General features: G+C 42.1%; 1 protein-coding gene across 1 annotated transcript; it reads right to left on the reverse strand.

Moving 5' to 3' along the window:
* Window positions 1–278: 278 nt before the first annotated feature.
* Window positions 279–12,669, reverse strand: LOC117540558 (plexin A3; the record flags this gene model as incomplete). The annotated part of the gene is given in 9 exon segments (XM_034207308.1): window positions 279–3,606; window positions 4,007–4,157; window positions 4,893–5,105; window positions 5,619–5,788; window positions 6,496–6,608; window positions 8,018–8,095; window positions 8,229–8,325; window positions 11,684–11,787; window positions 12,510–12,669. Coding segments are annotated over 9 exon segments (1,182 nt in total), but the record flags the coding sequence as incomplete, so codon positions are not given.
* Between the last annotated feature and the right edge of the window lie 2,696 nt (window positions 12,670–15,365).

The following is a 15,365-nucleotide window of genomic DNA, read 5'->3' on the forward strand; positions in this document are numbered from 1 at the left end:
ACACACACACACACACCACACACACACCACACACACACACACACACACACCACACACACACACACACACACACACACACACACACACACACACACACACACTGGGTGAACAGTGGTATTGGTATGGTAGTGGCTTCCCTCCCTGTTCTATAATTAATCATCTTAAAAGGCAGTCTTATTTTTCAGGACCCTTCCTCCATAATCCTTCTCTTCTTCTTCTTCATTCGGGTCGTTTTGGCCCCAGAATGTTCAAACGACAGTGAAACAACAGCAAGAAAATGAAAAAACAAGGTGCTTTGTAGCTTTATGGCGTCGCAGAGAGCCAAAAGACAGACGATGTGGTGGAACATTTTCACACATCAACCAACGAGTCTGATGGTGCTTTTAACGCCTTCACTAGAGATGGTTCACATTTCTTCAGAGGAGGTCATGTGGTGAGAAACATTAAGTAATTAATGTGGAAATATTCATGGCTTGGCAAACCATGCACAAAGATTGGTCAATTATTCAACGATTTATGTTTGCACTTCCCACAGATTCCCATTTTTGAACCAAACGTTTGGATTATTCTGAAATAAAATCAGGCTTTGTCATTTCAAGAAATGTACTGGTAGCCCGCCTCGTTGCACATGACATATTGCCTTGCCATTTGAATCCTATGCTGCATAATTTCACGTGAATAAAATGTATTTAAAGAAACCTTTTGGGCGACTCAAACTGCCCCGTTGAGCAGAAACTGTGAGTTCTCAAAAAGGTACATTATCATTGTTAAACTTTACTTTTGACAAATGTTGACCCCAAAATAAAACCCTGAACAATAAATATAAGTTGTGTGAAGCGAAAATGTTCTACCACAGAAACACAAGGTTGAAGGGGTGCAGCGTTGCCAGGTTTGAAAGTCCTCTATCCAACAATCCAACCATCCTTCAGTCAGAGAATAAGAGCGTTTTACACTGTAGTCAGTTTTTTGCGTTACGTATAATCCTCCGTATGTGTATTTGTTCACGAGCATCAAGATGGTTGGACTGAGGTACAATTCCCCCATCTGCAGAAAACATTTGCAAGTTTCAAGGTAAACATTTGTAGGATTGGCAGACAGTGTGAAAGCGCCCTCATTCGCCTCTAGGATGAACGAGAAATCATCAAAACAAAGACTCCATTATAGGCGACACATGCAACGTCAAACCCTCCAAACTAACCCTCCATCCAACACTGCTCTGATCGGTTCAAACAAACATCCCATTCGGTAAAAGAAAGTACCAAAAAGTCCAGTTGGTTCGTCCAACGTTGACATTCAGAGCAGATATTCAGTTCCTTCAAGTTCAGTCCGGTAACAATCCGGTTTGATTCTGTTCAGTCCGGTTTGATCCATTGTTCTGTCTCCTGGCTGTCTCTCTTTCTCCAGACTCTGATGTAGCATAATGTTCAGCTCTATACAAGTTCAGCTCCTTAAAATCCATACTGTCAAATCCACAAAGTTCTTATTACATGTTAACATTTCAATATTTCTTTTTTGTCCTTTCTTTTTGTATTCTTTTTTAACTTTTATACTTTATCATCATTATTATTATTATTATCATCTTTCTTTTTTTTTTTTGTTTGTTTACAATTATGGCCACAAGTCTTCAAAGTTCTTGAGTTACGGTCCGGGTTAAAACTCCAGGTTGTTTTTGATCCGGGTTTGGTCCAAGTCCGGTCCAGTTCTGACGTGATCCGGTCCGGTCTTTACATGGCACTGGGCTTGTAGCTCTGCACAGTATTTCCCCCTGGGCACGGTTAGCGTGGCGCTGTAAAGCATGGCTGTATGTGGGTGTATGTGCAAGGTCCGACAATAAAGCGTTCTGCACCAACCAGCGTCAAAGTGTACCGACTGGTGCTGAATCCAGAACCCAAATATCCAGGTTGTTCTGGTCCTGAAAAAGTGTCGGTCAGTCAGAAGTTCTTCTGTTTTAGCGAAGAATTAGCGAGTCAACCTGCTTATTTACAGACCTTGCCTGTGTGCCTGTGCTGGAATGTATTCAAAACGTAATTCTGGATTAATTTCTTATATATTCACTTTTCATGATTCTGGCGAATTCCACAGTCTTGATTGGTCGGGCAGTACATTACTAAAGAGTCTTCCTGGCCAATAGGATGACCAGAGGCCAGCATCACTGACCAATGACAGAGAGGGGTTGGAAGGGGGAAGAGAAATTAAAAAGTGGGGTGAAAGAGGGAACTAGTCAGAATGGAGGGAGAAGGGAAGATAGAGAAGAAGACAAAACGAAGGAAAGGGTAAAGTACTAAGAGTTGAGGATGAAGGAAAGGAAAAGGAAAGGGACGGGATTATGGACACAGGTACTGGCGGTCGGTAGGCATTGGGCTCAGTGTGCTGTGGTAAAGAGTGATTGTCCAGAGAAAACATTGGGTGGTTATACAGCAACTTCGAAACTCCTAGATCCTGACGAGGCTTGGCCGAACAGTCCAAGGTCAAGTCAAAGTGTCCCGGCTCATTGGTTCCTTATCTCCAAAGATGAATTCCTGTTATTTTGCACCGTGAATTCACGTCTTTGGAGACTGCGCAGTTTTTCCAAGGTAAACTGAAGTTATCAGTTATAGGGACATTAGTTTATTTGCTTCCTTCCCCTTCGTTAAAGCTTGAAACAACAAGTTTGACTTTGACGATTCCTTCCTTGACGGTTGACCTGAACTTCTTAAAGTGAATCAGATTCCTACCATTCAAGGCTAAGGATTCACGACATCAGTAACGAGGCTTCGGACTTCTGCAGTGAGCCTTGACTTGACCTTTTGACATTTAGCCCGGATTCGTCTGGACTACGATGAGGCTTATGCGATTTTACCATGACCCCTTGACGATCAGCCTAGTTTCCTGATCCTTTGGACCAGAACAAGCTTTGAAGGTGAAGCCCAGAAACTTGACTAGACCTATTGCTTTTCAACTTAGCATCTAGAATTTTCCCAACCAGGCTGGGAATCCTGATGTCAGGTCGATAAGTCCTCATGTCACATCCGTTGTTTGGTGAAACCTAACTTAGTCCTTAGTTTCCATGTCTTTCCACAGCCTTTCCCCTTTTGCTTTGATCCCTGCTTACAACCTGCAGTGAATTTAAATCGAAAATTCAAACCGACAGATGCATCTTGCATCGTTTTCGACCCAAAATGACTCCATTCCACGTTGAAGTCATGTTGTAAATGTATCCAAATCGGTTTGGACACTGATTTTTCAACCCCAAAACCCACCAAACGGAGATAGTTGGGGTCCCAGCCATCCAGGTAATCAGTCTTCCAATCAATCAATCAATCAATCAATCAATCAATCAATCGAGAAATACATTGCTGATGGATTGATTGCTCAAGGGCCGAAGCTGTGGCTGTCATTCGGTCCGACACTGAGCAGTTCAGCTGACTGTTTAGACAGTTCAGAAAAACAAAATGTCTTCACTTCCCCCTCCTCCATTCTTCTTCCCCACCCCCCAATCCTTCCATCAGTCCTTCAGTCCATTCTCTCCTCTCAGCTGCTCCCAGACATCAGGTTGATGGCTTGCTCCAGTTTGTGCCTCAGTTTGTGTTTGCGACAGTACCCGTCCCGATCCAACGCTGTCAGGATCTGCAGAGACAGAGAAAAGACAAAACAGATTAAACAAGGACCTACAACTATTATAAGGACTTAACTAAATATGTCAACTAAATAACATCACTGATTAAATCTGGTTCATTTGAATAAAAAACGACTATTGACGCTAGGATTTCTTCAAGATTCTAGACCATTTAAGTTGGTCTGAAGTGTTTTAACTCCAACATCTAGTATCAAATCACTTAATTCGACCAGGGTGTTACCAAGAAACGTACCAGGTACTATTCAGAACATTTGCTAATAAAAACCAAAAAACAAGTAGAGCCATGTCGTCTGATTCAGTTTACATGCAGCATTACCATCTAACATGTACTCATGACGCTGATGCCTAACATTGTTAATGACATAAAGAAGTAAAAGCCCTCCCTCTCACCTCTTCCTTGTACTTGTTGATGTAGAAGTAGAGCTCACTGAGTGCGCTCAGTGTGTTGAACTCGGTGCCGTGCAGACGGGACTGCTCCACCAGGTAGGCGTCCATGTCCTGATCACTGATGCTGGGCATCTTCGCAATATCCCTGTAGTACCTGCAGGACACACACATGGAGGTCAATAACTTTAAACTTGTTTCTAATTATGTCAACAAGCGTTTCTTTTGTTTATCTTCCCAGAGAATTACCCAAGACTCCAGTACTGAATTTGTAAACATTTGTAACGTATTTCTGCCCTAACAAGCAATTTCATTATAAGTCGTCAACACTGATTATTTTCATTTATGTGTCTAAAAAGTTGTTTCATCAACTAGTTAGCAGGTCAGCTACCTCTTCATGTAGCTCCTTATTTAGCATGTTAGCTGAGATTGCACTCAGTTTTGTAGTTGTATATTGTTTGTGTTTATGTAACAGCTTGATGACGGTTAGATCGCTTGCTGTTGTTGTAGTTTAGGTAATTAGCACGTAAGCTAAGTATCCATCTGGTTTCTGTTGTTTGGTTAGCATGCTAGCTGCCTCTGCATTCAATTATTCTGGAGTTATTAACTAGTTAGCATAAAAGCTTCCTTTGTATCCAGTTCTTATGTGTGCATTACAATTATTTTAGCTAGAATTCTTAACTGGTTAGCATATTAGCTACCTATCCATGCTTTCATTACATTGTATATTACAGAATATTAGCTGGTTATCAAGCTAGCTACCTTTGCATTCATTTCCTGTGGAGTTATTAACTAGTTAGCATGAAAGCTGCCTTTGCATCCAGTTCTTATGCATCCATGCTATTATTACATTGTGTATTACAGTTAATGATCTCATTGGCATGCTAGCTACCTCTCCACCCAGCTCTTGTAGTTGGGGATGTCTTTAGCGTAAAGCAGCTTGTTGGATGGAGAGTCTTTTCCGAGCCGATGTTCGGACGTCGAGCAGGAGTCCATGAAGGTCTGGGCGACGACCGACAGACAGGCGTCCGTGATGCTGCTCTTATGGATGTCGAACACAAACTGAGGGTTCTTTATCACGTTCACCCAGAACCTGAGAGGAAGGCTACAGAGACAAAGATAACATTGTTTAAATCTTTTGGTGCTTTTGTCAACATCTTGTAGGAAAACTGTTGGGAAAATACTGAATGTCCTCTTCCAACATGAGAGTAACATGATAACAAAGGTATCCCAACTGTAGCTGTGAACATGACAGGATGTGTGATTACCTAGAAGAGCATCAGGACTGTTTGAGGCATATGATAGCTATGTGATTAACATGATGATTCAGCCTCTATGGAGAGAGACATCAAGCATGCTCATTTCTGACGTGGAGCTGATCTGAAGTAAACATTGAATACTGCTTTCTGTTCCTCCATCTTGTGACTGTGTAACTCCCTCTCTTGGATATCAGCATGTGAAGGACACTGCTCAGGAACTAGTTGATGCTCTGTATGTGATGACTAATTCCATTCTGGAGAGGATCACAGATACATGGATCCTGAGGTTGAAGCTCAAGCCGGGGACCAGGGATATTTTTTTAATAAAAACCTTTTACTGTTTTTTTATCTCCTCTCACCAGTTGCTCTTCCAGGTGTGTCGGACGTCCGGGTCTGTGATCTGTCGTTTGTCCGCCTGCTCGTCCAGGAAGTCGAACATATATTTGATAGCCAATGGGAGAGCAGATCCCCGGTGGGCGGTGCTGAACACTGTCTCAAACAGGTCGTCCACAAACTTCTGCAGCGTCCCCTGGTGGTGGGAGGACCAAAGCATCAGAGTTAATATTTAAACAGGCGCATTTCAATTGACTAAATACATCAATTACTGAAATAATAACTAATTAAAGCCTCCATGGTGGCAACTTCCGTGAATTGTAATATCTTTGAAGGTCTTTTCACCTTGTTAACATTTTAATATATGCAATGCTTTTGTTTTTGACCAAATATCTGCAGGACTAATAATCTGATACTTTGTGTTTACTACTTATTAGATATTGTTAGCAGAATGGCTATACAGACGTTAGCAGTAGCTTGGTAACATCTATGTGAAAAATACGTGTGATATTTTAACATCAGGAACTCAAGTTGTTTTTGGTATTTTTCCATTATTTCACTTCTTGTCTTTGTATGTTGATTAAGAATTGTATTTATAACCCTTTCAACAATGCTACAACAAAATGTGTTTGTGTTAAGATATAATACAAATCCAAGATATATAACAAAACAGTGCACGAGTAAAACATACAATACAATATAACAATTGTTAGAAATAAATAAATGAAAGACTGCAGTACATGAAAACTGTGGCAGGCATATTACATCCATCGCACCGCTTCTTAAATGTCTTCCCTTTGTCTCTGTTTTTTATCGAGTTAACAGTCAACAGGAAATTAGGAAACAGAAAGAGACAGATATGTGAATTTGCTTCAACATCATGATTTATTGTTGTGTTATTACCTTGGTAGCCAGCAGTCTGGTCAGGTAGATCTCAGAAACCATCTTGCTGCCTCGGTCTCCTTCCCTCTGATCGCTGTGCTCGTGATTCTTCACCAGGTGCCACAGTTTAGTCCCTGAAAATAAACAAAATAAACACTTTACAGAAAACTGTATAAAGTATGGCTCAATACTACTAATGACACACACAGCCTCTTGCATGGTTACAGTGAGAATTGTGCGTTGTCATGCTGCGTTCACACCAGACGCGATGCAATGTTTTGGGGCGGCACAATTACATGTAAAGTCAAAGCAGAGACGCGGACAGACAAATTCGCTCCGACGGCGCGCATGAAGAGGTGGATGCGAATGCCGCGGCGCGATTACAAGTACAAAGCACAGACTGTCATGGCGAATACGGTGGTAGTGAAGTGGATAGGGACTTGGCTTGGCAACTGGAAGATTACCAGTTCAAGTCCCGGCAAGACCAAGTGCTACCGAGGTGTCCCTGAGCAAGGCACCGTTCCCTACACTGCTCCCCGGGCGCCGTTCATAATGGCAGCACACTGCTCCTAACACTAGGATGGGTAAAATGCAGAGAAACCATGTTGTTACATAGTAAGTAGGCCCACTGTGTAATGACAATAAAAGTATAAACAAAAAATACAGTCGCTGGTTTATTTATGTCTGTATGCCGTTGTTGTGAGTGTGGACGGTCGGAGCATATACAACGTTAGCTTAGCCAATCTCCATTCAGAAAACACGCATTTGAAAAGGTGTTTCGCCTGCCGTCTGTCTGCAGACTTGTCAAAAGCATTAAGTCATGGTGTTTACTAACCGGTATCAGTATGTTGTTACATCATTAGAAACGTGTATTACAATTAAATCACGGTAAAATATGTTCATTTTGTTGTAGTTGTAGCCCCGAGCGTGTCTTGTTTGAATGATGCGAGTAAACACAGCTGGCAGCCACAGTGAAACTCGAGCGATTAGAGCGAAGCGAATATTCGCATCGCGTCCGGTGTGAACGCAGCATAACTGTATCATCATATATAAAGTCTATTGTTGTAACTAGCCAACAGTTTAAAAGGCTAAGGTGCCTAGGAAAAAGGCCATGTCGCTTGTCAGATGCCAAATCACATTTGAAAGACTGAAGAGGATTAGAGCCTAGTGTGATTTTTTGTATAGATCTGACCAAAGGTGAATCATTATCTTTTTAGTTGAGAAGAATTCCCAGAAAAAAAGTCAGAATTCTAACGAGAAAAAGTATTCTCACAATTCCTTTTCCATAGTTCTTAATGATGTTATGCGATTTAATTAAAAGTTAAGTTTATTTAAAGGGCGTCGACACAGGAATACCAAGTGGAGGGCATTGATTCGTTTTTGTACATTCGATCAAGTATGCCCTCCTGCATGCAAATGGAAACAGTCAATTTCTTTAGCCAGCTTACTAGGGATATTGTCTTCTCCTAAACTAAGAGTATACTGTTCATTTAAACCCAGTCAATGTCACGCCCTTCACTAATACACCTTGCTGCTGCAGTACCTGTCTCCTGGTCCGGGGTGATCATCGGCGCTCTGGATCTCAGACTGTCAGGACTGCTGGATGTTCGAAGTAACGACTCTGCAGAAACAAAGAGATAAACTTATCCATCAGTAATCCTCTCTCAGATACTGTGTGTGTGTGTGTGTGTGTGTGTGTGTGTGTGTGTGTGTGTGTGTGTGTGTGTGTGTGTGTGTGTGTGTGCACGCTGTACCGTATCTGCTCAGGGATCTGGTGAAGGTGAAGGAGTTGGCGATGTTGTACGCAGAAACCTGCTTCTGGACCAGCGCCACCAGGGAGCCGTCTGTAACCTACGGCAACACACAGCAACGCATCAGTCAATCAGCCAATCACAGTGTCAATCAGCTGACTAATTATCCATTCAGTCTGCTAACTCGGTCGATTGGTATCTCGCCCTGGATCTGGACGCTCTCTCCACATGTCAGCGCTGATAAAGAGCCAGGACTCACTTAGAGAGCTTCGCCTCCATTCAGCGGGGAAATATTCAGGTTTTAAAGCTTTTAATCTGCTCCTAAACCGCCATTTATATACAGGGTTTGACAATAATGCTGACTGAGTTAAAGCAGACATTCCTTATGGAGGAAATGTAAATCCTGAGACATAAGGATGAGGTTTGTATTGCACTTTAATCACTCGGGGAAGTTCTGTCGTACGATAAAAAAGTGAAAAATAACTATACATGAGAGAAACAAATGTACGGGCAAAAAGTACGGCCCCGCCCACTTTTGGGGGAAAACAGCGGCGGTCAATACAAATTCTGAAGTTTTTGCCAATCCGATCAGAAATGTAAGAAAATCGTGGATTTTCTGATCTTCTGACCCGATTACGATGGCCAGACAGGCAAACAATTACATTAAGCTATTGGAAATCGACAATCGGGCTCGAAATATGGTTAAATATAGCAGTAGGCCAGGGGTGGCCAACCAGTCAGAGGTTAAGAGCCACATTTTTTCTATGTTACTGCAAAGAGCCACATCAAACACACAGGCACTGATACCGCTTGTTTCCGTTTTTTTGTTTTCTGGAGACAAGATTTCAACCACGTCACTGATGCATTTTTGTGGCATTGGGATATATATTTTTTAAATCCTCTGGAGCAGAGAGAGGAGCTGTGGATTATTGTTATTGATTAATGCATCAGTGTTTCTTAGGGTCAAAAACACTAAATTCACAACTTAAAATGAAAGCGTTTAGTTTATTTAATAAAAGAGCACATGTTCAATGTGAAAAGTGACAGTAGTTATAGATTATTTGCAATTTGGTGCTATATATATTTTAAAAAAAAAAATTATATATTTTTTAAACACCTTGAATTTCAGGGGGGGGGCGGGGCTCCGTTGGCGGGGCGCAGCGCCCCTCCAAAACAATGGTAGGGGAAACACTGGATAGTGTTTAATCAACGATAGGTTTCCCCCCCTCAAAGGTGATTGGTTCACTGCATCGCAGGTATTATTGTGATTGGCTCTTGGGCCACATCAAAATTAGACACGCTGTCATCCTCTCATACTGACACATGACACCACACATACACACGTAGGGAGAGCCGGGACGAAAGTAACGGAGCGATTTTATCCGAGCCCAAACAACTTTGACCGGCCAAATTACGTTAATACTTAACAGACCTACTAAATATCAGGTTTAACTGTCAGGAGTAGCTAGTGTTGTCACGATACCAACATTTTGGTTTCGATACCAAGTCAAGAATTGCGATTCCGATTATTTTTCGATACTTTTCTTAAAAAACAGTCTTAAATGTAATTATTGTGCTTTATTTCACACCAGAACCATAACCATAACACAAACTTTAAACAATGAGAACAATAAATTAAATAAATGACAAGATTTCCTATTAAATACAATTAATACATTTCTTACAGACAGGCCTCGTGGTGTCCGTAGGCTTGCCCTCACTGTCAGAGATATAGCTCAAATACTTCCAAATTTCGCTTCTGGCGTCTTTTTTGTCAACAAGCCGAGGCGCAGCGGCAGCTGCACTCCCACTTTGCAGCCATGCTTCTCGCTTTCTCACATGCTCTGGCAGCTAGCGCGTGCACGAGAGAGGGGAGGGACTTAGAGCGTGCTTGAGAGGGGCGGGACTGCAGGCACGGCTGCAGTGCAGGGAGTGGAAGCAGAGCGCTGAACACACACGGCTCTTATTAAAAACGGCGCTTTCTCACCGAGCACTTTCCCCCGTCATTCTTAAAGTACCGATACTAATGAAACGGAGGAATCGTAACGTTTTTAACGACAGGGTATCGCGGTATACCTTTCAAGTATCGGTACACCGTGCAACACTAGTCAGGAGTCAGTGTCTCTCCCCCAAACTCACACATATACAATTCGATATGAACTGAAGAGCCGCATGAAACTAGGCAAAGAGCCGCATGCGGCTCGAGAGCCGCGGGTTGGCGATCGATTCTGAGAGTAACATCTACGGCACTTTACGGCCCCGCCCACTTTTTGGGGAAACCAACGCTGTCATTTGAACGGCGATCGAGCCTGAAGCCACAGAGCTCTTCTGTTACTGTCCTTTCTTCTTAGAGGAAGTCCAGAAAAACGTAACCTAATGTTTGAGGTGCAATAAACGACACAGCAGCTTGTTGGCATGTTAAAACTATTATGTTCCGCCTCGCTCATGAGAGTAACAGCTGGCGAGATTACAGCCTCGCCTACTGATTTTAATTTAACCACATATCGAGCCGATCGTCGATTTCCAATGATTGAATGTAATTGTTTGCCTGACTGGTCATCGTAATCGAGCTCTTTGAAGATCCACAAATCCACGGTTTTCAAACATTTCTGATCGGATTGGCAAAAACTTCAGAATGTGAATTGACCTCCGTTCAAATGACAGCGTTGGTTTCCCCCAAAAGTGGGCGGGGCCTTACTTTTCGCCCGGAAGTGACGTCGGTGTTACACTCATCTATAGTTATAATATTTATTCATATTTTCTTTTATTTAATAATGAATGTTTTCAAATCAATGCATTCATAATTACAAAAAAGCACACACATATTCGTAATTATATAATTGTTTTCATTTACTTTTATTTTCGTTATTGGTTCATTAATTACCATTGTTTTATGTACCTTTAAAGCCTTCATTTTTTTGCTAATTTCTTTTATTTGTATTCTTTGTAAAAGAGGTCTTCACATAAATGTATTTTCAATATTCAGAGACTCGACAAAATGTAAGATCATTTAAAGAAACCTGATATATTCTATTTTAACTGCAGACAGAAGAAGAATATGTAATGCCTGTACGATGAGAAGTTTGCATTAAGTACAACATGTAATATAGCCCTGCATTGCATTCATGTTTAATGTTTGACTTTTCAACTCCCTTTCCTTTAATCTCAAATTGTCAGTCCGTCAGATATCCCAGCATGCAAAGCTGAGGGAGCAGATTTGAATCTCTGATAGTTTTAAATATCTGCGAGGCATTTAAATGATTAAACCCATCAAGTTAAATAACCAAAGTTTACACTTTCAAAACTAATTTAATGCTCTTTCCTTACAGACTTACAGACTTGTCACTTCTTCGAGACTTCTCAAATGTATTTTGCAAACCTCTCTGGTACTGTGATACGTGTGTGTGTGTGTGTGTGTGTGTGTGTGTGTGTGTGTGTGTGTGTGTGTGTGTGTGTACCTGGTAGTGTGCCAGTGTGTTCAGCCTCTTCCAGTCGCTCTCGATCTTGGTGGTCACGTCTTCGTCCTGCAGGATGATCCTGGTCAGCCGGCCCTGACGCCACTCTGACAACAAGAACACAGAAATACGTCACGTGACTTAATAAATTCAGTTTTTATATTCAATGCACGAGAAGTACGAGACAACAAAATGCCATCGAGCATCCAAGCAAAACTGCGTATTGTACAGACGAAACAGTAAGAGGTAGATATGTGAGAATGAATGCATAATGAACATTGCATTTAAATATGATACCACTTAGCATATGTGTATGGTATCCTTGTTTATATTTCATTAGTAGTATCTTGCTCTAATCAAGAATATTCTAACATTTTCTGTATATTTTGTTTGTGTTTTCTATCAACTCTAGATATTTCATTACTACTGTCGCAGTGTGTTTATATTAACAGTTGTATTGAATGTTTGACCTCATGTGCAAAGCCTGGTCAACATAGGACAACACATCAAAGATTCACACTGTTGCACTGGCTTGTGTGTTCCTTCATTATGAACATACTCTAGTTTATCTTGACTTAAAATATTCATTTCTTTTCAATATTTCGTCTTTGCAAATGGGCTTTTTTAGCCTTTGCAGACCATTTACATGCACACAAACCTATATTACACACTACAGGAAAAGGACAACCCTCCCAAAACGTATAATAGGGCCTCTTTATTTCATATTTAAACCACAGCAGATCCTTTAACATGTCGTTATGCATATGTCGTGCGTAATGTGTTGATCTATCATCAGCTGCAAAATGTGTGTGTGTGTGTGTGGAGTTACCGAGGTCCATGTCGTCGGCCTGCGGTCTCTGAGAGAACGAAACCCCTTTGTACACGGCGTCCAGCAGCTTGTCCTTGACCTGCGTCACCGTGTCGCAGTTCAACACCTTCACCGGCACCTCGGTCCCCGCCTCACCCTCCGGAGGGATGCACATCAGAGTCTGAGAGAGAGAGAGACAGAGAGAGAGAGAGACAGAGACGGAGACAGAGACACAGAGAGAGAGAGAGACAGAGACAGAGAGAGAGAGAGAGAGAGAGAGAGAGAGAGAGAGAGAGAGAGACAGAGACAGAGACAGAGACAGAGACAGAGACAGAGACAGAGACAGAGAGAGAGAGAGAGAGAGAGAGAGAGAGAGAGAGAGAGAGAGAGAGAGAGAGAGAGACATGTAGGCATTGATTCATGTGTCTGGACTGTATTTCTCTCTGTAGTGCTCCCTATCATCTGTCTCCCCTTTAATTGTCTTCTCCATGATGGTATGTTTGTGTTTTTATCATGTTCTGTTGCTCTTACCTCTTCGAATATTTAACAAATTGTACGATGTCCTTGGGTGTTATGAAAGGCGCCTTAAATCAAATGTATTATTATTACACTGAAGGGTAGGGAATGAGTCCTTACCCCAAGGGAAGGAGTTCAAGTATCTCGGGGTCTTGTTCTCGAGTGAGGGAACAATGGAGCGTGAGATGGGCCGGAGAATCGGAGCAGCGGGACCGGTACTGCAGTCGCTTTACCGCACCGTTGTGACGAAAAGGGAGCTGAGCCAGAAGGCAATGCTCTCTGTCTACCGGGCCATTTTCGTTCCTACCCTCACCTATGGTCATGAAGGATGGGTCATGACCGAAAGAACGAGATCGCGGATACAAGCGGCCGAGATGGGTTTTCTCCGCAGGGTGGCTGGTGTCTCCCTTAGGGATAAGGTGAGAAGTTCGGTCATCAGGGAGGGACTCGGAGTTGAGCCGCTCCTCCTTCGCGTCGAAAGGAGCCAGTTGAGGTGGTTCGGGCACCTAGTTAGGATGCCACCTGGGCGCCTCCCCCTAGGGAGGTGTTCCAGGCACGTCCAGCTGGGAAGAGACCAAGGGGTAGACCTAGGACCAGGTGGAGGGATTATATCTCTTGGCTGGCCTGGGAGCGCCTTGGGATCCCCCAGTCAGAGCTGGTTCATGAGGGGAAAGGAACGTTTGGGGCTCTCTGCTGGAACTGCTACCCCCGCGACCCGACCACGGATAAGCGGGAGAAGATGGATGGATGGATGAAGGGTGAATTCACAGCAGGATTGGTAGCTTGTGCAGACCCTAAACCTGCACAAATATACGACAGAAGGAAGCGATGTAGTTCCTTCAGCGCAGTGATTCCCAACCTTTTTTCCCAAGAGCCCCCCCAAATGACTCCTGTTGGAAGGTGCGCCCCCCCCCCGCCTCCCCTACACACAAGGGGGGGGGGGAAACAGCGGTAATTCAAGTTTCAAAGTCTCAAAATGCTACAACTACTGTCACAAACTGGATGAAAGTGAAGTATGTTGTTAAAGGAGGATGAAAGCGTAATTAAGGAGCACTATTGGAGTGACTTTGATGGTTATTGGACTCAGGATTAATTTATTTTGATTACCGCTGAAGGAAGAAATTAAAGGACGGCACAAGTGGAAACAATTCACAAAGGGATTAAACAGTTTAAAACACATAATCAAAGTAAGCCGGATTTTGCCGATGTGTTTATGTGGATTCAAAAATCGTAAATAATCTACAAAATGGAGGAGACCGATCTGATCAGAACAACTGTGACAAATAATCCAACTGAAACCGGCATGGACAATGACTATGTTTTAAAAATGCGCTTATACAGACAAGCCCGGTTTGGACACTTTACGGGCAGAAGAAACATTTCTATTAAAGAAAGAATTATACATTTCTGTCTTTTTATGCCTTTAATACTAACTTGAATTTGTATTCAAATTAATTAATCAATTATTTTTTATATGTTATTGTAATGTAGAGACAAGGCTTTTAGTGACAATCATGTATTGCCTTACAATTATATGTAAAAAAATAAATAAAAAAAATATATAAATATGATATTTGGCCTCAAATCATCTGAGGCCTGGCGCCCCCCCTGTGATCTTTGGCGCCCCCCTGGGTTGTCTGCTCTGCTTTCTCATTTTGGCTACGTAAGGACATGTGGGCCATGAAAAGTAAATTAAAAAAGCTTCCCGACCTGCCATTTTGTAAAAGAAAAGATAAATAAGTGTATTATAGAAACTTTAAAGGCATGTCGTTGCTTTTAAAATCATTAAAGAATGAGGAAGATAACGGCTTCAAACGGTGCGTAATGCGTTGATCTATCATCCACTGCAATTCACTTCATTGTATACTTGCCCGTGTGTGTGTGTGTGTGTGTGTGTGTGTGTGTTAGTTAGAATCATTGTTGTCACACTGAGGAAAACATCATTATCTAGCAGTTGTTGGATTGGAACACACACACACACACACACACACACTGCTTCTCTGTTTATTATGTTAATTAGTGTGTGTGAAAAGTCTTTTAATGTGGAGACAACGTTTGTGTGTGTGTGTGTGTGTGTGTGTGTGTGTGTGATTCAGTGAGTCACACTGTGTTATCAATAACTAACGATAATGACCCGCTGACTCGGCAAACTGAGCATCCATCCTACAGAGACTCAGGCAAAGTAATAATATATATATATGGAGCCGTAAATAAATAGTAAACAAATCAGAGTTGTATTCTGAAATGCATCACGGAGCAGCGCTGCAGCTGCTGATATAATGTGAGCATTAAGGACATTAAATACAGCAGAGTTATGAGAAGCAGAGTGTGATTTATACCGTCATATAAACAACTTATTAT

The sequence above is a fragment of the Gymnodraco acuticeps genome, unplaced genomic scaffold (genome assembly GCF_902827175.1).
Source record: "Gymnodraco acuticeps unplaced genomic scaffold, fGymAcu1.1, whole genome shotgun sequence".
In the NCBI taxonomy this organism is placed as follows: Eukaryota; Metazoa; Chordata; class Actinopteri; order Perciformes; family Bathydraconidae; genus Gymnodraco; species Gymnodraco acuticeps.